Source organism: Lagopus leucura, unplaced genomic scaffold, assembly GCF_019238085.1.
Source record: "Lagopus leucura isolate 7727_CA_CO unplaced genomic scaffold, USGS_WTPT01 Super-Scaffold_1, whole genome shotgun sequence".
In the NCBI taxonomy this organism is placed as follows: domain Eukaryota; kingdom Metazoa; phylum Chordata; class Aves; order Galliformes; family Phasianidae; genus Lagopus; species Lagopus leucura.
This window is the reverse complement of record NW_024962250.1, coordinates 21,546,534-21,569,046: the sequence shown is the minus strand read 5'-3', so window position 1 is coordinate 21,569,046 and position 22,513 is coordinate 21,546,534. Positions and strand designations below refer to the sequence as shown.

At 46.3% G+C, this 22,513-nt stretch overlaps 1 protein-coding gene across 2 annotated transcripts in view; it reads right to left on the bottom strand.

The window, feature by feature from the left end:
• IFT43 (intraflagellar transport 43) overlaps positions 1–19,978 on the bottom strand; it is a 43,788-nt gene extending 23,810 nt beyond the window's left edge. Inside the window, exons 1-4 of one of the 2 annotated variants that reach the window (XM_042865466.1) lie at positions 19,933–19,978; positions 19,680–19,769; positions 12,995–13,024; positions 3,508–3,575 (exon numbers count right to left, since the gene is read on the bottom strand). In XM_042865466.1, coding sequence (XP_042721400.1) covers positions 3,508–3,575; positions 12,995–13,024; positions 19,680–19,769; positions 19,933–19,977 — 233 coding nt within the window. In that variant the 5' untranslated portion in view covers position 19,978. The remainder of the gene's footprint in view (positions 1–3,507; positions 3,576–12,994; positions 13,025–19,679; positions 19,770–19,932) is intronic. The other variant, XM_042865456.1, reaches the window with a different exon arrangement.
• Positions 19,979–22,513: the final 2,535 nt, after the last annotated feature.

The window sequence follows — 22,513 nt, the reverse complement described above, 5'->3', positions numbered from 1 at the left end:
AAAAGAAATTTCAGTTGTGGCTGGAGCACCTGTTGCTAAAATGCCAGGATCCATGCGTAAGAAAGGAGACACACGGGATCAAAAAAACAAATGAAAAACATACTTACAGGAAGAAAAACGAAGGAAATTCTATAAGGAAAGTAGGATATAAGGAAAGTCAGATAGATGAGATCAGCAGAACCTGGAATTAAATGGGTCTTTGAAACATCTCTCCTTTGTCAAGTCCCCACCAGTATGCAAAAATGACTTTTTTTTTCCTTCTCCCATTGGCAGGAATGCTGTGTTTCTTTTTCTTCCTTCCAAAGCATGAGATAACCTGACAATAAAACCTTTGCTTTGCTTGACACAAATGTCAACACTGATGTTATTAAGGACATCAGTACAGTTTTCAGAATGGCACTTGAGCTCCATCCAGTGGTTGGAGCGATGCTTCTCTAGCATAAAACCATCTGTAATTACTGCCATTTATGTAATGTCAGCAGGGTGCTAGGCTCCAAGCAGCTGCCTTGGTTCTTGGCTGATCCCCTTTCCTGTAACACTGGCACTAGAATATTGCTGGGGCAGCAATGGGACTGCCTCTTCTCATGGACAACTACTCTTTTCTCTCTGTACAATGCACAGTACATTCAGCTGCAGAGAACCCCATCAGTAAGCAAAAAAAGATTTCTGTGTCATTGCTTTGCACCATTTATTTGCTGACGGCAGAGGGCAAGTCTGAGGGTTTGCTCAGAAACTTATCTATAGTCTTCACTATTAGCCACATCAACAAATTGGGACTCCTAGTAATGACAACTGTTTTACAGAGGCGCTGGGAGTCCAAAGTAATCGCTCCATGCTTGACTTTTAGCATTATTATTATTATTTTTTTTAAGAATGAGAAAAAAGGACAGCATTATGATCATTCTTGGGACATTAATATCTGACACTTGTAAACGCCATGGGAACTCGTGACAAAATTACTTTCTCTTCCTTGCACACAATCTGTGCAAATTAATTTTAAAACTAATTATAGACTGGACTCTCCTTCTCTTCCTAACTTGCAATAGTCTGAGACAGCACAAGTCTAATGGAAGGAATCAGCAAGATGGTGAAAATATTTGAAAGTTCACCTTGGTATGACAAGAGCTGGATAGGTAAGGGCTGAGGAGGGAGCAGCAAAGATAGAAAAACAGAAAAACAGCCACAAATTAAATTCTACTCTAACAGTTATTCAGTGGAAACACAGAGAACAATTTCAAATAATCATTTCAAACTGATAAAACTTGGATCTAGAAATACAGCAAAAAAGAGTTAAAACAGCCCTGCAGGGAAAGCAGTAAGTTTGCAGTTTTACTGCTGAATCTGTCAGAAACAGAACTAAAAGCTTATACCTCAAATAAGGAAGAGAATGATGCACAAGACTTTCCCAAGTGGCTGCAGTATCCCATCTGACCCAAAATATACTTGCACAACACAGAAAATCCAACTGCAGTCATGCTGCTCACCCTCACTTCATAAGCAAAATATCACAGAATGTATTGCTGTCAGTTCAAAATTACTTAAACAAGATTACTTAAAGCAATATACTTCCAAGTGTAGGCTGAGTTACATTGGCATAAGAGCCCTTTATGGCTGCATCAGATATGTTACTAGAAGCACGTTATTCTAGTGTATCGATATCTATCCCAGTGAAATTGGAGCAATGACTTGATGGTCTTCCAGACTTAGACAAATTGGTAGAAAAGCTATGGGGAGATAAAGCCTGAGAAAACAGAAACAAAAAAGCTACAGCAACATTGGTATGACATCAGCCCATCGATGACTCAGACTTTTCACATGAAGGTTCAACTCTGGGATATGTCACAAGGACAGCCTTACAGGCCAGCATCTCAGGCTTCTCTGAGGGAAAGGAAAAGAGATCAGCCTATCAAGAATCTGCAGCTGAAGCGAAGAGATGACAGGGGAAGAGCTGTACAAAAGCCTCATCCTTCCTACAACTAAAGAACGTCAGAGCAAACCTTCTCTTCATAAAATTTATTCCATAAAAGCTCTTACTACAAAGGAAGAGAATACTGTCAAGTATGACACAATACTGTACTCATGAACGAGAAAGGGGAACGTCTTCATCTTATGTCCCACTGGGCAGGGTCCTATGGGTAGAAAAGTCTGCAGCCCTCTAGCTCCTGCTCTGCTTCCAACCTCATAGGAGTGTTTACTCCAAGCACCTGGTATATCCATTATCCATGCAATTGGGATGCTGGAGAAGCACTGATGATAACTACTGCTCTAAATCTATCTGATAAGGTTCAAGTTAAACCACAGAAAACATCCTACAGCAGCACATAGCACAGTGCCATCATATTAGGAACCTGAGCACTGTCCTTCAGGGCACATTAGGCTCAGTTCTGAATAACTGAATTAGCTCTTATCCAGTCCCTCACATAGCCACCAATTACGTGATTTATTTTTCCTAAGCAATGCAATTCACCCTTGTTCTTTGCTATCACATTTCCATAAGCTTCATCTTGGTTCTACAAAGGGCTGATATATTCTTTGGAGACAAAGAGCAAGCCATAATTTTCCCAAAAAAGTACTGTTTTCTAGAATGTAGACCATCTTTCTCAGCTCCCAGGAAATACTGACTGTGTAACAGGTCTCTAGATGTGCTGTCTCATTCTCAAGGTTCCAAGAAAGAAAATATATAACTTTTTCCAGAGATCAGTGTCTCCAAAGCACATGTCCAGACAAATGCACTCTTACTAAAGGCCTTAATATACACAAGCAATCTCACACCACCCGAAGGCAGAGCCCTTCAGTCCTGTGAATAACAAGTGTAACAGCAAGGTAACTTTACAGCTTGATAAATAACAAATAGATTGAGACCTCCTTCTGGTCTGAACTGTCCCTTAGTTCTGATACCCATCCTATTAGTGTATCTGGGTATTTCTCTTAATGTGTCCTTCATAAGAATCAGACTTTTCAACATACATCCTACAATTTGAATAACTTTTTCTTCCATCTCTTCTCTTGGACCATCTCCATCCATCTCCATTATACCACAAACCCATATGCACATAAACATCAACAGATTTCATCTTTACCATCAAGGACAATCACTAAATGGTAAACAGTTCATTTCATGCTTGTCAGTGGGTCACTGACATGTGTCACTCTCCTGGAAAGGACGTGGACAATCAAATCCCATCCCCATGTATTTAACACCCTTATTGGCTCCTTCCAGGAATCCCACATGGTCTATACCAGGTGAGGAACATACTGCCTTCTGCAGACAGCAATGTAAATGCACTTCATAGCCCAGACAGGTCAATCTACACAGAGCATTTGCTAGTGGGACCAAGCAAGAGCAATACCTCAAATGGTTTCAAGGAGTTAACAAGGATATTGGAGACATTAACTGCAAAATCCAGAAAAAACATTTCCAGTGCCTGCAATTCCAAAGCCCAACCAGTGACATTCAGTTAATCCATGCTGAAGCCCCTATTAATAAAGAAAGAAGTGAGTACTCACTTGGTAGGAGCCAGCACAGGATCGACTGCCCAGCCTCCATGTCGGCGTGGGGGTTTGGGTGGTGGTTCCTTTAATAATAAAAAAAAGAAATTTTACAGCCAGCTCCTGTCAAGCCAATTCTTTCACCAGCTCCACACATACACAGGCAACAATTTACCAAACAGATGGAGAGATAATGCTTAAAGTACTGCTTATTCATAAAGTAAGAGATATTTAAGATAGTTTTATACATGTCTATGGAAGCAGGACATACACTGCTTTAGTCAGTATCTTGACAAGCTGCAGGTCTATGTGCCTTTGACTTGCTCAAGAGACAAAGCAGAGGAAACACTGCACTCCAGAGCATGCTTCACTGGGAACACCTTCACTACTGCTGCTCACAGTTCAGTTGGGAGCATTATGTTTTACATGTTTGCTAGGACACAAGTCAGTCAGCACACATTTTGGACATCGTATTTTAGATGACAAATCGTTCCCTAGAAAGATCTGCTTTTCTCCACTGACTAGAATAGGAAGTCAGATGACAACTACAGCGAAGACCTATAACGTTAGGCAAGATGAATCCTGCCATCACCACCTCTGGGACGATAAAGGGAAAGTTCACTCAGAGCTTATAGACACTCCCTGCTATTTTGTCTTGTGTGGCACTCAGCCACGTGGCAAGAGAAAACAAGAATTTGACTTGGGGCTCACAACAGGAATTTCCAAATACCAGGCCCACCATGTGAGAGCTGCCCAATGCCTTCTGCAGTTTGGGGCCCAGCCCCCTGCCTGAAGCACCTCATGCAGCAGTAGCTTGAGTGTTCTACATAACGTGCAATACCAAAAGCAGAAGTAAGGTGAACCCAGTAGATAAATACTTACATATAGCTCCTGATTGTCACAGAATCATATAACCATTAAAGGTTGGAAAAGACTGCTAAGATCATCCAGCCCAACCATCACCACCGTGCCCTCTAACCATGTCTCTCAGTGCCCCATCTACATGGTTCTTGAACACTTCCAGAGATGGTGACTCCACCACCTCCTGGGCAGTCTGTTTCAGTTGATGGTGCCCAGCTGCAACAGACTCAGGAAGGAATGATCCGAAAAAAAAGGATAATGGGGTAAAATGTCCAAAAATGGGGAAAACAAGGTAAATGCAAAGAAGTCTAATCTGGGGTGAGGGAAAGAGGACATACAGCTCCCAAAGCTTTTATTAAGAAAGCAAATGGGCTGGGTGACTCCTGAGGATCTCTGACCTGACAAGGGAAGCTTGCTTGTGAGGTGGGGTCAAACCTGAGCCAAAGCCAAATTGTCTCTTGTCACAGATGAAGAAGGGGATGAACTAACCTCTGATGGTAGGGGTCTGCTGTGTTTATTTCTTGAAACAGAAGCATTGTTTGTGAGTGTGGGAAATGAAGAGAGCCTGCCAGGGGCAGCCACTGCCTGCTGCAGGGAAGGGGCACGACCCTGCATAGCTCCCTGATAGGAGCAAAAATAGTCATTCTCCAAAAATAAACAGGGAGCAGGAATGAGGCAGGAGCTGCAGTCCCAAAATACCAGCTTTCTTCAGCAAAGGGAGCACAGGAGGGCAGAGGGACAGGCAGGGAGCGTGAAACACAGGAAACAGCCTCCTTATATGGGCTCATCCGCAGGGGACAGAGCTCAGTCGACTGGAATGACCATGTCACAGAATGTGAAGCCTTCAGGGGCCCAAGTGAATGGAGTTTTCTGATCTTGAAATGATTTCCCCAGATTCTTAAGATGCCAAACCAGAGAAGAGGCTACAGTGCCAAAAAAGGAGCATTTTGAATTCAGTTGATCTGGACACACCCAAAGCCCAGGAAAATGGGGAAAAACACACCACATATGGGCGTGCGTGCCCACAAAAACATCCCTATTCCCATTACACACACCCCTACCTCAGAAACACACTCCCTCCCACACTGATCCTTCCCACGCAAACAGCCCTTCTCCCTCCTTTCCCTGCACCATTCCCCTAGTAGCCAGCAGGCCTTGCTCCCGAACACAAATGTAACCAAAGAACCTGGGCATAAGGCTGAGGGAAAACACTGCATTTCCAAGACACGTCAGTGCACTGGCAATTTATGTCCTGCATCACCAAAACCCTTCTTCAGCTCCAAGAGAAGGAGCAAAGTCGGGCACTTCAGATAGAAGTGTGGTGAGAATGGCTGCCCCAGCCCTTGCACAGGATGTGACTCCACTGTGTTTAGGGGGTTGGTTCCCATGTCTTTCCAATTTTATAATGTATTCCCATTGATCATACGTATCAGGCAGCCCTGAATATCTGGCAGATGCTGACAAACACTTCACATACACCTACAGCCCTTTTATTCCTCTTGCAATAAATCAGGTAATTTTTTTTGAGCTGCCCACAGGAACACTAGCAACAGGAAAGGCAACGTTACCTGTCAGCTGAGAATAAATAGTTTTTCTTTGTTAGTTGCCTGGAAAGTGCCATAATAAGGTCACATGCCACAAGCACTCCTGTCAAGTAAATAAACTTACCTTTCCCACTTCTAAAATGTAATTTACAATTGAGAATGCAATGTTATGCATTGCCGTAATATGGTCACAGTTAGAAAAGTTGCAACTGCAAGCAAGCTTGACACAGAAAGTGAGAAGAATGCCAAAGCCAGAGGAGGCAGAGCAGAAATGAAAGACGCTGTTCTTCTGTCATGGAGCAAATGTGCTCCTGAACACGTCTTCCTGATGAAAACGACTGTGGGCTTTAAAATGATCAGAACCTGTCAGTACTACCTGCCATATCAAAGGCAAGAGTTTCATTACACATACAAAACTATATACCCAAAGTGATTTAGTGTTCAGAACACAGAGAATCCCCCAGCTCCTGACAAAAGAGTGCTCTCTCAACTGCTGCTGCTCAGTCGGTTTCACACCATTAACTAATCACTTGTTCACCACGGCTTGCTTTTTCTGCTTGAGTTGTCAATTCCTTATCTCCAGATTTCCCCTATCTTAGTTTCTGCAGACTCTCTTTTTTTCAGGCATGTTGCCATGTTCTGTATCTCCTGCTGATTTTTTCTCAGAAATTCATTTTGGTGCCATTTTCCCGAAGGCAGGGTTTCCCAGGTACTCTTATCAATGCTTTCATACTACCATCACAATCAGGATTTTATCTCCCATTTGGAAAACTACTGGCCTTGCTCAGCTTACCTGAATCCCATCTATCTTTTATTAAAGAAGAAATTCTACCTTCTTCTTCAGGATCTTTCTTATCAGATAGATGTAAGGTTCTAATCCAGCTTCCTCATTAAGGCAGAAATTCCCAGGCTACTTGTCGGCTCATGTCTGCAGCTTGGAAGGTGCTAACTGGGTGTTGCTTCCCTCACGGAAGCAACTAACTGGAGGATCCAGTTAGTTAGGATGCTTCTGACCCACCATGACATAGGCAGATTATGGGCATTTTAAGTCCCTCAGATTCTCAGGAGGATCTGGAAATGTGGATTAATTTATCTTTACCAACATGACAACTCCTTTGAAGCAACAAGCACTCTATGCAGGAGGCAGGGACTCAAATGACAGTACACAACAGAGGACACACAGTCTTTCTCTTGTGCAGTACAACTCCTTAAAATGTGTGAGATCTGTGTTCTCCTTCACATACAAACATGGCAATATTTTTATTTGGCATGTAAGCACCTTCTTTTCATCCAAGAATGGCCATGTAGCAGAAAGAAAGGTGTATGGCCAGACCCGAGCTTCCGTTCCTCCAGCAAGTTGACAGAGGCTCCCTGACTGCTGGAAAGCTGATCTCCGCCAACAGCCCTGAGTAATTAGTTCTGACTGTTGCTTGTTAAGGAGCTGTAAGTCAAACAGCCCTGCTACTTCTAAGCAGCCACATAACATTCACAACCTATTCACATCTCAAAGCACATATGATATCAAAAAGGGATCTGTTCCCAATTGTATGCAAGCCTTGTATTTTTGCAAAAAAGTGGCCCATCTCTGCTAGCCGCCTTTATCACATCCACAGACTGCAGAAGTAATGGTCTCCTCCAAGGACTTCTGCCTAACAGAAAACACTGGATTCTCATTTCTTCCACTATGCTGTTTTTCATAGTCACTGACATCCCTTTATTATGGAAAAGGCTTTTGAGATGGAAACATTTCTTGGGGGGCTTCAAATATTTTGACATCTATCACAGCAAGCAAAGGAACAGTTCATCTTGGTTAATAGCTGACAAGAACCTCTTCCCTAAAACAACAGTCAGCTCTGGCTAAGTAGCATCTGCACCTGCTAGGGAAGCTGTCATACTGCAGTGTGTGACACCTTGTCTCAAGAGTTGCTGCTCTCCTCTGCATGAAAACAGTGCAAAATAATCTGATTCTACCAGCAAAGGATTACCAAGTAGAAACCTCTCACAACCACAGTTGTAAGGCTGCGCCTCTTCCAGCCTTCCAAGATGTAAACGTCTCTCAACCCACTTGCTTTTACCTTGTGCTATATACTGACAGACATTCACATCCACCTACACCCCTCCTACAGTTCTTCTGCTACCTTCAGATGGGCCTGGGAGCACTTGAAGCATGAAATAAATGCGTGGAAAGAAAAAGAAAAGCTGATAATAAAATTATTTTCCATGAGATTTTCAGGTTTTGCCCATAATCCAAATCAAGGTGGCCAAGCAGGAAGGATACCACTAAAAAAGCTGGGGACTAGAAATGCTATTTGAGTAGATGTCATCAAAAGACTCCCAATAATCTCAGGAAATTGAAAAGAGCTGCCTTGCCAGCCAGGCACTTGGGGTACACAGGAGAAAGGCAGCGGGAGGCCTTGGGGAGCTTGGGCCACACAGTGCTGGGGCTCACACTGGGAAAGTTGGCCTAATTAGGGAACAGAAGTTCAGCTGCATTTTTGAGATTCCTCCTGGAGAACCTGGCCAGCTTCCAGCTGTGCGGTCCCCGGGAATGGGCTGGGAGCCCTGCAACTCTACAAGTAACCAGAAGGCCACTGGAGAAAAATACGCAATCCTTGAGAAAAGGAAGCAGGTAAAAAAAAGTCAGTACTGCTTCAGATAGTGGTGGAGTGTGTTTATAAGCATAATGCAAGAACCCAAACAGATGACAGCGACTAGGACACACACGGACATACTTAGTCCAGTCCAGAACAAGCACACATATAGTAGGGTATTAAAAATGTGCCCTAGCTACAGGAAATTCTGCCTTTGAGAACCCTCCCAGATTCTCAGAAATGCCACTCACTTCAAGAGCTACTGCCAGTCCATCCCACTCCCAGCTGAATGCCTAAGAAGGCAAAACCCTGGCAACAAACTATACACAAAAAGTAGCCTTACTCTGGTGAGAGTTCTTCTACAAGTTGAAGGTCACAGGGAAGAGCAGGATGCTGGAGAGAAAAACAATGCAGTAAGACCGCGGGGTCTTTGGGATGTGAACTTTTTGTCCCATTCACCAACATTCTCTAGATCTTACTGTCACGCAAGTCATAGATCAAAAAAAGGGTTTTAAGAGGCTGCATTACAACTATATGCGTCTTCTTAAGTCATGAACTCTGGACTAAAGAGGCTGGACATTGCCTAAAACCATGTCATTGTTATTGCATAAATAAAGTCCCCCAGAAAGCACATAGATGACTGCATCCAGTGTTTGGATCCTCAGTTCCACATTTCTAAGCAATGGGCAAGAAATGTGGGGAAGACCACTAGGGGAGCACCTGCAAGGCAGATTGAGACCAGATCAGACAACAGAATGAGTTCGGAGTTGGGTGCCAACCACTGTGCTCAGATAAGAAATGGGTTAGGAAAATACCACTCTGATTAAAGGCCCTGATCATACAGAGCCCAAGGCCATGTCTACACCACAGGTGCAGACACACCTGCAAGTAGGATTCATGTGAGTCAGCTCCACTCTGTAAACAGTCTAGATTTATTTACTTCAGGTAACCAAGCTGTGCCACATCTCAGCACTGCACAGCCGGTGCAGGCTGCTCCTCATCAGGGCGTCCCTGAGTCATTTGCACTGTATTTTAGGTTGCAAAGATATAACCTCACCAAACAGGGTCACTCAGCAACACAGGTCTGCAATCGGCTTCACATTTCAGCCACTTAAAACTTCAATAGCTGTTCCTCCAAAAGCATTTATTGAAAACATTTGTTCTTGACATGTCTTCTTAACCTAAAAAGCAACAGCCCATTTTTTCCCATTCAAACCGTTTTAAAAGCACTGGGATCTAGAACTACAGAAGAACTTGGCTGCCCCTTTGGAGAGGTCAGATCTTCATTTCTTTGCAATTGTTGCCTTAAAGCATGTCATCAAATTTTGAGTGACTTGGAGACATACAAGTCACCAACCACCTAGTGAGGAGTCAAAAATCAGGTGTTCTCTCCCATCAAGACTACCTATGGCAGGTCTATCAAAACAGAGCTATAGGACAAGGTCCCAGCTGGATTCATTAGTCCTAGAACAGATGCCCCTCTGCTCAAATGTTCAAAAGCCCTTTCCTGCAGCCCAAGATTGCTTCCAGTTCCCTTCTGCAAAGCGGAGCAGCTTCAAGAGAAGGGACTGAGAGCCTTCTCAGACCCAGAACAGCTCATAGTGAGAAACATCTTTAAGGAAGAAGAAGAGGGCAATAGAATCAGTGTCTTCCAGCTGGGAAAGGAGATGGCAGGTTTGAACTCCGAATTTGTGTGTAAAACACGTGGCTTCAGCATCAACATTAACACCTCCATCCCTGGTGGTCCCTGAAGAAAAGAAGTCCTACTCTGTGACTGACAACTCCGAAGCACCAGGATAGTGGAAGGGCTTGCTCTCCCACAACTCTGAGAGGTGCCAGAACTCCACAGGACAGCAGGGTTTCAGACACATTGCAGTTCCTAGCCTCTTTCTATCACCTTAATTCCCAGCCCCATCTGACATCATCTGCATACTACACAGGGGCCTACAGTGGGCTAAAATATTGATTTTGCTACGAGAGTAAGGTATCTTCTCTGCGGATTTGTGTTTAGGGAATCCCCACAATTTTCCTATGTGAAGTTCTATCCCTCCTTTAAACAGGGGCTAAAGCAAATCCAAGAAGCGACTTCTCTAAGGCCCTAAAGCAAACCTGTGGCAAAGCCAGGAAGAGAACCCAGCAAAAATCTTGGCTCCCAGCCACTTTCATACTCCTGCTTATTCTGCCTCTGCAAATTAACTAAGAAATTGGGATACACCCTTTTCTTATACCATTGATCAGCCTTGCGGCCTTTGGCTTCATGTCCCAGGCAGCCTTGGAAGGCACAGACAAACGAGTGACTCAACTGGCAAAAATTCAGATGTGAGATGAGTGGTTTGCCAGGGGATGCAAAACAAGTCTCTGAGCAGGCAGCCAGCCGCAGGGCAGGACTTCAGCAGGTACGCTCACATCAAAGGCACCGACTGGGTGTTTGCTGATATTCTGGCAGCCACAAACTTCAGAGCAGCATGAGGAAAGGGACCAAATCCAGGAAGAGTTCAGATTGTAACACTCAGCACAGCCCAAAGGGAGTTCAGAGAAGGGTTACGTGAGCCATCAGAGGGACAAAGGGGCCAACTTCGGACATGATTCAAGAATCCAAGTATTTCAGCTTGGCCAGGCAATGACTAAGGAAGGGATATACTGCAACTGAACAGTTTTGGATCACACAATATAAAGTTCTGCTAATAATTGGTTTGGAAGGGGGCTATGATACAATTAATAGTAGTCAGTAGGCATTTTAAGCATACAAGTATTAAAAACCTACAAGCAGACTACTGATGAGTCAGATTTCTCAATGCTCAGTTACCCATTTTGTTGCCCTTCACAGGCATTTACAAATGAAAAAATACTTTCAAGCATGACCATGCTGCTTAATAAGGTATGCAGGAGCTATCTAGATAGGAGTAGTTTTAGAGAGGGGATCACTTCATCTCCTTGCTGGGCACCACTGCACAACACCCCCAAATCAATAACAATTGTTCATGTGGAAGTCAAATCAGTTTAGTTGCTTTAATGAAATTGTGCAGCCAGGAGCAAGAAGGTGCCTGCAGCACGTGACCAGCCACCACTCAGCACAGCAGCTCTTCAGAACCTATGAATTAAGGCAATGCATGAAAGGTAGAATTAGTTCCAGTGAAACAACTGTAAGGACTGGGTTCACTGAGGTAATACATAAATAAATAAGAAAGTTTAAGACAATTATTATGAAAAAATGCTATTGGGTAAGTACTTCCCAAAATAATACCCATCTGCAGGTAGTCTTTTTGCCTGATTTTTGGAAGAGTGCTCTGGGTCCTGAAGCATCTGTCGCTGACTAATAGAATCAAAGAATGGCTTGGGTTGGAAGGGACCTCAAGGATCATGAATCTCCAACCTCCCTCCCACATGCAGGGCCACCAACCTCCCCACTTAATGCTACACCAGGCTGCCCAGGGCCCCATCCAATCTGGCCTTGAACACCTCCAAGGACAGGCAGCCTGTTCCAGCACCTCACCACTCTCATAGTAAAGAATTTCCCCCTGACATCCAACCTAAATCTTGCCTCCCTCAGCTTAAAACCATTTCCCCTTATCCTGCAGTTATCTACCCTTTCAAAGAGTTGATTCCCCTCCTGTTTGTAGGTTCCCTTTAGGCATTGAAAGGCTGCAATGAGGTCACCCCGCAGCCTTCTTCTCTCCAGGTTGAACAAGCCCAGCTCCCTCAGCCTGTCTTCATAGGGGAGACCTCTGACCATCTTTGTGTCCCTACTCTGGACCCTCTCCAGCAGCTTCCAGTGGATATAATACACTCAGTGGATCTTTTCTACAATATCATCTCGAGCACCATCAGAGAAAACTGAAGAGTACTCAATTCTTACAATACAAAATGCTGCTGAGACCAGAATTAATGAGACAGGTGATACAAGTTTCTTTTCTGGGCTCTAAACTTCTTGAATGGAGCTACTACACTATGACAGAGTTAGTTTTTCAGCAGAAAGAATGAAAATATGGGAAAGGATGCTTTAAATATCTAACATATACAAAGAGCTACTCGAGCCAGGAAAGACTCACAGGAAATACACAAGCACAGAATCCTGTTACTGCTGGCTGGCCTTCTCCTCTGGGGCACCAGTGAGACTTCATAATCTCTTAAAACAAGTTTTCATGTTGTGGGAGTAAGCTAAACAAAGTGGACAGCACATGTAGCCTCAGACAGGTTCTGTAATCCGTCTGCTACTCTCTGTCCTGATTTTTAAATGAAAACAGAATGCCTTTTCAATGGCCACACAAAGGTCTGTGATCTAAGTACATGAAGCAGCAGCTGATAAGAGTTGCTTCCAGATAATAAGACAAAAAATTGTCAACAACAGGAATGGAAGATGCAGGAGAGGCACTGCTCTCAGGAATGATTTCGTCTTACTCTCTAGCACTAGGGTCCCCTCCTATGGTAGGCCCCAGGCACATCAATAGGTTAGCCTTACTAGTCCCCTTCAGAGAAGCCAGCATCTACCTAGAAAGCTTCTAGCCTTACATGGTCAACCTTTTCCTCAGGGTCTTCATCCTAGAAGGATAAGGAGGGGAAAGGAGAGAAAGAAGTTAAAAGGAAAAGCTAATTAATTCTGCACAAAATAGCTTGAAGATTGATATGAACTGTTCAGCAGCATATGCTATGCAACCTTAATCACTTGAACAAAGTGCAAAGTTGATCCCATTACTGTAAGGTTTTATATCCAGTCATTTACACATACTGTGATACCACAAAGCATGCCTGTTTGACTGCAATGGCATTAAAAGTGGACAGCAATCATATCATTAAAAGGAATACTAAAAAACAAAAACAAACAAATACTACAATAAGATCAAGAATAGAACTAACCTAATCCAAGAAAGCCCATGTAGGACACTAGAAAGATCTGAATGGCCAGACTCTGCAACTATGCCAGCCCAGAAAAGATGCTGGAGCTGCCATGCTGGGAGTTATTTACCACAGCTGACTGTACCCCTTTTTTGGGAGACACTCTGAGCAAAGTCAAATTCTCCACTTGTAGTGGTAGCTGTAGCAGTTAGCTTGACATAGCCCTAGCTGACAACAGCATTGCATAAGTATATGAACTTTAGTTAACCCTGCTGTAGAAGGGAACAGCTTAGTTATAAGGCAGATGAATAACTACAGAAAGCAGCCTGTTGATTACCATGAAACTTGTGAACTAGCTGAGAATCTTTCCGACTAACGCTGCCAGAAAAAGCACAGCAACAACCGATTGTTAGGCATCAAATGCATGGAGAAGGCAACTGAAGAACTCAGTAATCTCTACACAATTCAAGAAATAACAGAATAATTCAGGGAAACTATAGGTATCCTAAGACCCAGTACAGGGACTAGGGCTGAAACCACTATTTTAATCCACCTGACCTTTATCTGGACTGCATTATCTCTCTGGTGGAGAAGGGAAGTCATGTAATTTATAAATACATCTCCAATTAAAATATTTTGGTATCTGAATCCATTTAGTTTCTGTGTTGCCATTTGGTCTTATGGCCTTATTAAGACAGAGGGAGCCTACATGCAGTTAATAGGGCAGCAGGGTACAGAAGTGTCCGTATCTGAAAGCAGAGTAAATGAAACCAGATTGACCTAACCAATAAGATCCATTGGAACTGTGTATCTGTTAACCAGGGACTCCTTATTCCTGTATCTGACAGCAAATAGATGTCTGCGGGGTCCAGCATGATCTAAGCTCCTCCAGATGTACAGAACCCAGGTGGCACAGGACTCACAGTCACACAGAAGGAAATCCTGCTGGACAAGACATCTGGAAAGAAGCATTTATAGAACCATTTTGAGCACTCTTCCATCCGGGTTTCATCCTCAGCAACTGATGTGCAGTTGTCTATTTGCTTGGTTTAAACAACCAGAGTCCCATTTAAATGAAGCTAGCATGTTAGCCTAAAGAATGTGGCCTGAAGCCACTACCAGGGCATCTGTAAGCTGACTGGCAGAAGTGCAAAGAGCTTCTCTGTAAAACACACTAGTGGGAATATCTGCCCAGCACACAGTGGAGGCAGTTCAATGTTTTGTCTGTACACTTGCCTGTGTAAGATTTTTGAAGATAGAAATATTCTTTTTTTAACTATCACTCTAGGACTACAACTACATAGGCATGCTTACAGATAACAGGTACCTGCCATAACCTAGCAATGGTTGTGCGTGTGAGGGAAGAACACACTTTCAGAAATGAAAGAACAGAGCCTTTCCCCAGACCTGGGTAAAACATGCAGAAGAAAATGAAAGTTCTGGACAAATTCTGCCATTATGTGAAAGTAACCCTTGTCCTGCCTGTAAGGAGAGGCCCCCAGCACAGCCTGGTATACCTCATCCTTCAGGCTGGTGCACTGCCTACAAAAAAGCAGTCTCTGCAGAGGATCTACAAAGCACTGCAAGAAAGACACTGACAACATCACATAGGGTTTGTAAGAGCAGAAACTCAAGAAAGTCTTGAACAAAGTCCCAAGGGAGCCTCTCCACAGTAGGATAAAGAGAAAATGGACTGCTTAAGCAGAATAATACAAAAATATTTTTGCATACTGATTTCTTATGGAACAACAGATAGCCCACTCCTGCTGAGGAGACACAGAAAAGGAACAAAATGCTGACATATTTAAACAGAAGTCTTTTCCACTCAGCTTTCCAAACCAATCTCCTTAAGAGCTCTGAATCTGGCTGAATATTTTATTTTGGTGAATGACATTGAGCTAACATTCAGGCAGTTGGATGCAGCAATGCTAGAGCCAGGACTTTTATTCTAGACAAGCATCCAGAAGTCCTGGTAGAACGCGAGAACAAAGATCTTCAACAGATCTCATTGCATCATCCACCCCTCCCTTTGCACAAATAACACCCCCAGCTCAAGTCTGTCCCATTTTGCCAGAAACCCAATACCGTCAAGATGAGTAAAAAGTAACACAGCAAGCCAGGGGATGGGAAAGGCCTCCCAATGGAAAATGGATGTATTACTCTTCTGAAAATGAATGTTTGAAATGCAGAGTTCTGGCATGCAGCAAGTAAATTTATCTCTAGGAATTCCCATTTACAGCATATTCCCCTGGGTGCTCAAGAAGTGCCTGCTAAATTGCCAAGGAGCTCTGAAGACCAGGAACATGCACAACCATTGCTGCAGGAGGATGCTGATTGCACCAGTTACAGCAAATAATCATGTTCCTTCTTGCCTCCTGAAATAGTATACAGCTGCACTGTTGTTTGTTGGTACTTGTACTTCTGAAAAAGCAGGAATGCTCTGCATGTTAGATGGCTGACTGTCAGCTTAATGACCTTTAAGGAGCTCCTCAAGGAGTCTGAATTTGAAGGTAATGCAGATAATTCCACACAGGAATGGGAGCTATCAAACAGATGTGGCCAGAGGAATCAGAGAGACTACTACAGTTAAGGAATTTATTGCAGAAGAGCAAACAATGCATATACACAACAGGCAGACAAAAAATACTAAGATACTGCGTTGCTTTATAAAGCTTGGGGGATGTATAGCAGGCTACAAGGCACAAGAGACTGCAGTTATGTCCGAGGGAACAGCTTTCCACAACACATTTGTGAAAGAAGACAGACAGTACCATTGTTTGAAGTCTCTTTTTGAAGACAGAGTCCAGGTCAACAAAAGATCTGTGGTAAACTGATAAGATCTACACTCCAACTCAGAAGATTTGCTTATTGACTTCAAAACAAAGATCTTTTTAATTATGCTAAATGAGTTCACTCCACAAAGTGATTTCCTTGTAGTAAGTCCAAAAGCTGAAACATGGACAGACAGGTACTTTCTGCTTCCTTCAAGCAAGCTGTTCTGACTGTAAAACACATCCAGAGTGCTTACTGGCATCAAGAAAAGACAAGAAGTGAGGACATCTGCGAGGACAAATGAGGTGTTCTCATCACAGATTTGAGCTGAGTGGAGGTTGGGTGGACAAACATTAAAATAAATAAATGAAAATCAAGATGACCCCTAAAACAGTCCTAAAACCCTGAGGTACTACCAAGGACAGAATCACTATCCCAAATAGAAAACTTCCCACAGAAGTGTCAATACAACAAAGGCTTAGGATAAACCTGTCTTCAAAATCACTAACAGGAATAAAATCTGCTGAAATAATTACATGGAACCTCCCCCACTATGGTGAGTCCTAGTAAAAAAAAATATGGCAGGTTGTTTTTATGCTGTTTTTGTTTTGTAGTTTCTTTTAGTAATGCTCCTTGAAAAGGTTTCAAGATGACCAGTGGGCTGAATGAGACACCCATTTTAACAGCTGACCCCACACTTTTGAGATGAGCCAAGCTTCCAGAAAAGTAGAACACAGTTGCCAGTCCAGGGTGAAGGAAAACACGAGATCAGTTCTATTAAATGTTCTTTTTCTTACCAACCATGGCCATGTATGAAAGGCTTCCAATTCCAGAACAAAGGAAAAGGCTGAGGATACAGTGCATTTTGTCTCTTCTCCTGTAGCTCCAAGGCTTTCAGTTAACAGCACACAAAGAACTGTCTGAAGGGAGACTACTGACACAGTTTTCTTCTTGGTGGTTAAGATCCAGTAATAACATATTTGAACTGTTTAAGGCGTGGAAGGCCTCACCCTTTACTGCTGAAAAGCTCACTGCCTTCAGTCAGAAGATTCTACTTCTTATTCCTCTCCAAGGATGTCCAAGGATGGGAATCTTTATGATCTCTCCACACCCGTTATAATCTCTGTGACATTAGCCATACTAAGCACAACCACAGTAAGTTGCAACCTATCAGCTGCAGTCCTACCACATGCCTCCATCCTTTTCCAGGCAGGGAATCAGTCCACAAAGCCAATTGCGATGAGAGAACAATTAGAGTGAGCCACTCTCAACTAGAAGCAAACCGATGTTAACACCTGCTTGCCCCACCAGCTGGCTTCTAAGACTTTCTTTACCTATGAGTCCCACTGTTACTTTGGTTTTTTAAATTACCAAAATAAATGCATAAAAAGCTACATTTGCTTTGCAAACATCTAGCATCTCCTGTCATGCCTTTCTAGTGCTTCAGTGACAGATGGAAGAAAGCACGGATGAAACCACCTGCTGCTGAGGTCTCTTGCTAATTGGGAGAGTCATAGGACTCACTGGTAAAGCAGGGGATTACGTCTTATCTCCTGAGCTTCTTCACAGGGTACATTCAGCTCTTTAGTATGCATGAACTGAGATTTTTTGGGGAGAGGCTCCAGAGAGAACTCATTACAGCCTTCCTGTACTAAAAAGGAACTTAATAAGTAGGAGGGAGACTGTATACAGTCTGATAGTGACAGGACAATGGCAAATGTTTTTAAACTAAAAGAGGAGACACTTAGGTTAGATATGAGAAAGAATTTTTTCAACTCAGAGAGCAGTGAGGCACTGGCACAGCTGCCCAGAAGCTGTGGTGCCCCATCTCTGGAGGTGCTGAAGGCCAGGCTGAATGGGGCCTTGGGCAGCCTGAGCTGGTGGGGGGCAGCCCTGCACACAGCAGGGGCTGGGACTGGGTGGGCTTTAAGGTCCCTTCCTACCCAAGGCATGTGGTGATTTTAGAATAATTTCAGCTAGTCACGTGAAATAGACAGTGACGACTGCCCAGCCTCAACTGGATGAGAGACATCTTGGCGAGTATCAGTTATTCCTCTTACTGTAAATATTCTTCTTCATTCTCCAGTATCCACAGCAGCACCAAAAACAGTTGCCAGTGGAAAGTGATTTAACTCTAAAAACCAGAGCACTCACTTTTTTCCTGAGGTGGCAGGGAAGCAGTGCTACAAACCCTATAGAGTTTAGGTCTGTTCTTAGTATGGGCCTTTCCTTCCACAAATGCCCTCCCAGAATTCCTCTTGACCTCCTAGCATACCCAGAGGGAGAAGAACACATAGGTGGGAAGAGATGATTCTCTGTTATGCTGATCAAAGGGAAAAAGGAGCATACTTTGTTCAGGGGGGTAAAGAAGGGGAAAAAAAGAAAAAAGAAAAAAAAAAGGATATTCAGTGTAATTTTAAGAGAAGCTGTAATGGTATATTTTCAACAACACAGCAGGGACTCAAAGGAAACAAATGCCCAGAAAATACTTTGGGACAGATGAGTGTGATACAGCAACTCAGAGTTCCATCATGACACAGAGAAGCAGCCGCTCCTAAGACAGAAGGCCCAGGGCTCAGAAACTTGAAGTTCAGTTGGTACCAGAGTGCTCAGCAGAGCAAATTGGCCTTGCAGTTCAAAGAAACCAAGGATATGGTATGCTGGAAATTGAAACACAGGCACTGCAAAAACCAAAGTACTATTCTCATTTACACAAATATCACAGTCAGTAAGCTGGAAATCTTAGGAGCCTTTTGTCCATCTGAAGGTGACAGGGAGAACACTGTATGTCTTTTCTTGACTGGTGCTCACTTCAGCAGGAAATGCTATGGAAAAGCCATGCAAACATCAGAGAGTGAACTCCCACGTAGAATTTGAGGATTCTGCAGCACTAAGATATCAGATTGAAAGGTTCAGCTCTTATCTTCTGGGTTATTATAGGATGGTCCCTCACCCTCCTGTGAGAGAAGGGTTCCAGGCAGCTACTTTCTACTTTTTGAAGAGGTACTGACAAGAACAGACTCTGAACAAAAGTCTATCTCCAAAGTCAAAAGGGAAATGAATTTGTACATTATCACAAAGTCTCACATGCTGCAAAGCTGGCTTCTAGCATGACCTCTGTAGCCTGTGAGCAGAGGAATGGAAAAACACTGTTGCTATACAAGTTGCTATACAAGCTTGATATTGACCACCAGAAATTGTACTCTGGCTCCTGCAGAAGCCAAATGCAAACGAGAAGTATCTGCTTACCTGTACTCTGCCTTGCTATCACAGGTGGTGAGACACTGGTAACAAAACAATAAGCCTGCATGTATGTATGGCAAGATATGCCACGACTGGAGGAATAGGTCCCAGTCTGCTTGTTACTACTCCACACCTCACCACGAGGAACCAGAACCCCATTTAACAGCTCTGTGAACCCTGCACGCGGTGCAGAAAGCAGCACGAGGGAAGGGGCAGGGCAGCCACAAGGGCCCAACTCTAAGGATAAACTTCGAAGGGTAAGGCACGTAATGGGGGAACGAATCTCAGAAGACAGCAACAAGCTTCCGTGCGAGACACAGCGAGGATGTCCTGGAGCTACACCCACCTCTCCCGTGGACGCAGAAGAGGAGTTCTTCCTGCTGAGGCTCTCACCAGAGAAGAGGTCCTGGCGAGCCCGCCGGCCCATCCTGGGCACCTGTGGCAGAGGAACGAAGGGCACGCAGTCACCGACACGCACGGCTTCAGGTGGCCCGCAGAAGGCGGCCATAGCCGCGGGAAGGTCAGAGGGGAACGCGACCACCACCCGCACGGCACGCTGGGGGCGGCGCCCCCCGCCGGCAGCACCCCGGCCCGCTCACCCCCGCCCGGCGGGGCACCTCTGCCCGTTCCCGCTCAGCCTCCATCCGCCGCCGCCGCCGCCGCTTCCGGCACTCGGCCCGCCCCGCGTCCTTAGCAACCGGCAGCGGAGCCCGCCCCAGCCCGGCCCTCCGCCTGCCCGGCCCTGCAGATAGCGTTGCTGCGGATGGGCCCCGTGCGAGCTGTACGCATTAAACAAGGTCCCGGCCTATTTGCTGCATTTTTCTGCTTTCTCTGACACCCCTCGCAGCCTCCAGCCATCCTCATTAGCTTAAGCTGCCACCGCTCCCTAATTCAGCTGCGGCAGCCGAAGGCTGCTCCCCGCCCGTTCCCTACGCTCCAGGGTAGCGTTCTGACTGCCCGGCTTCGCTGGGAGCTGTGGTCTGGCTGGAGGCCTTTCGGAGGTCTAAAGACGTTGTGTCAGAGAACCCTCTTTCTGCTCCTTGCCTGCGTTTTCAAGCAGTTGTGCTGTAGCTGTGATGATCCGAGAATTAAGTGAAATGAGGTTTGTAGGCAGAGGCAATAACTTTTTATGAGACCCACTGATGCAGCTGGAAAAAGCCATACACGCAGCACATCTGTGCCCGAAAGCTTGTCTGTTTTTTCCAGCTATATCAATTGCTCTAATAGAAGCTACTATCTGTCCTTTCATGTTCAAGAAGCTCAGTAAGCAAGACGTGGTTTTCCTCCCCTGAAGCCAGGCCGGTTGGGCGCTGTCACACCGCCAGCCCCCAGACTGTGGTGATTCTGTGTCACTGACAGGCTCAGTATCCACACCAGGCAGAAGGGCACCACTCACTGTCTCCACACTTCACCACAGGAGCCACGGGCACACAGCCCTGCATCTCCCACCCCCTCTCCGACAGGCAGCCGCAGGGTGCTGCAGCCGCAGGAGGGATTGGAACAGGTCACAGATCAGCAGGACCCATGGGTTCACTCACCTGGCTGCGCGGAGCAGGACTCAGAGAGCCCTCCAGCACTGTGCTGCTGACTGCTTCTTAACCGGGCCTATGAAGCGCTGTGTCTTGTCCTCCGCCTGCACAGAGGAAGCCTGGGAGCCTGAGAAAGCCATCACACCTGAGCCCTGCTCCCAGCCACCTTCAGCAGCACATGTAGCTGCGGTGGGGAGCCCACACATTGCTCAGTGAGAGAGAACAATGGCCATCTTAGCTGGGGTGCTGAAGGGCGCCTAGCTGGGCTCTTGGCCTGACATGGGACTGCAGGCATCGTGCTGCTGCAGGGAGACACAGCAACCCATAGCTGCCATAGCAAGAGACAGCTGCCCTACCCCCTCCTACAGGACATCTCAGTCGCCCTCGTGCTGACAAAGCTCCCAGCCTTGGGTGAGCAGCCAATATCATTCACACATCCATCACAGTATGCCAAGATCCTTACTGACACCTACACCCGGGCCCAGACATGGAGGAGCTGCCCTCATCAGCTCACAATTCCCATTCCTATCTCTGCACTGGCCAGTAACTCACCATGTGGCACTGCGGCAAGTGAGCAGAAGCATCCCAGAGCCACCAGAGCTACGGGTCAGCGTGGCCTCCAATACATGACCCCTCGAGTGCAATGCTTCCAGCCACCCTATGGGCTTCCACACCTGGCAGCTGCAGCTCGAGCAGGGGAGCCCAGCAGCAGCAGATCCCCGCCAGCCATGCTCCCAACTAGGACCCATGGTGCTGAAAAAGCATCTCCCCAGGCACCACGCTGGCCACAAGGGCGTTGGGCTGCCCTTCAGCATCCCTAGGGCACACCTGAGCTCTCGGAGGGCCCGGCAGTGGGCAGCGCAGGGTGTGGAACGAGAGCAGCGGACACAGGGCCCGCAGGCTGCGGGCAGGCTGGAAGCCAGGCGGGGCGAGTGAGCAGCGGGCCATGCCCCGGGAGAGGAGACCATGGGGACCTGAGGGTGTGATCCTAACCCGTGACCGGAGCCGGGTGAGCGCTTGGGGCCGACATCCCGCCCGCCGAACCCCTTCTGCGGGCTGCAGGCTCGCGAGGCGGCTGCCCCGGCCCCTCCGCGAGTCGCCAGCGCGGGGCCCCGCGGCGCCCACCACCGCCTCTGGGGCCGCATGGCCCACTGGTCCCCGGCCCCTCCCTCCTCCTCTCGGAAAGAAACCGCATCGGGAAACTATTCGGGGTATTTTTGCCGCTTTTAACGCGATCTCGCCGCTCTGGAAAGGGGCGGAGCGGCGGACCACCGCGAAGGGCCCGGCCCCACTCTCGCCCGCCGCCAGAAGGGGGCGCCCGCGCGCCGCCGCGGCGGAGGCCGCCTCGGCCACGTCGGAGGGGCCCAGCCCGAGGCGCGGGGCCCGGCGCCGCCGTCCGCGCGGGGGGCGGCGGCGGAGGAGGAGGAGGAGGCGGAGGGCGGCGATCGCCGCGCGCCTGCTGAAGCCATCAGCGCGGCGCCGCGGGCGAAGGCCGGGCTTGGAGCTCCCTCCCCCGCGCGAGCCCCGTCCCGGGGACGTCATGGGAGGGAGGTATAAAATTTCAGCGGCGAGCGCGGCGGCGGGGCAGTGTGCAGGCGGGGCCGGGGCGCGGCGCTGCGCTCGGCCGGCGGAGCCCGCGGGCGGCGCGGCG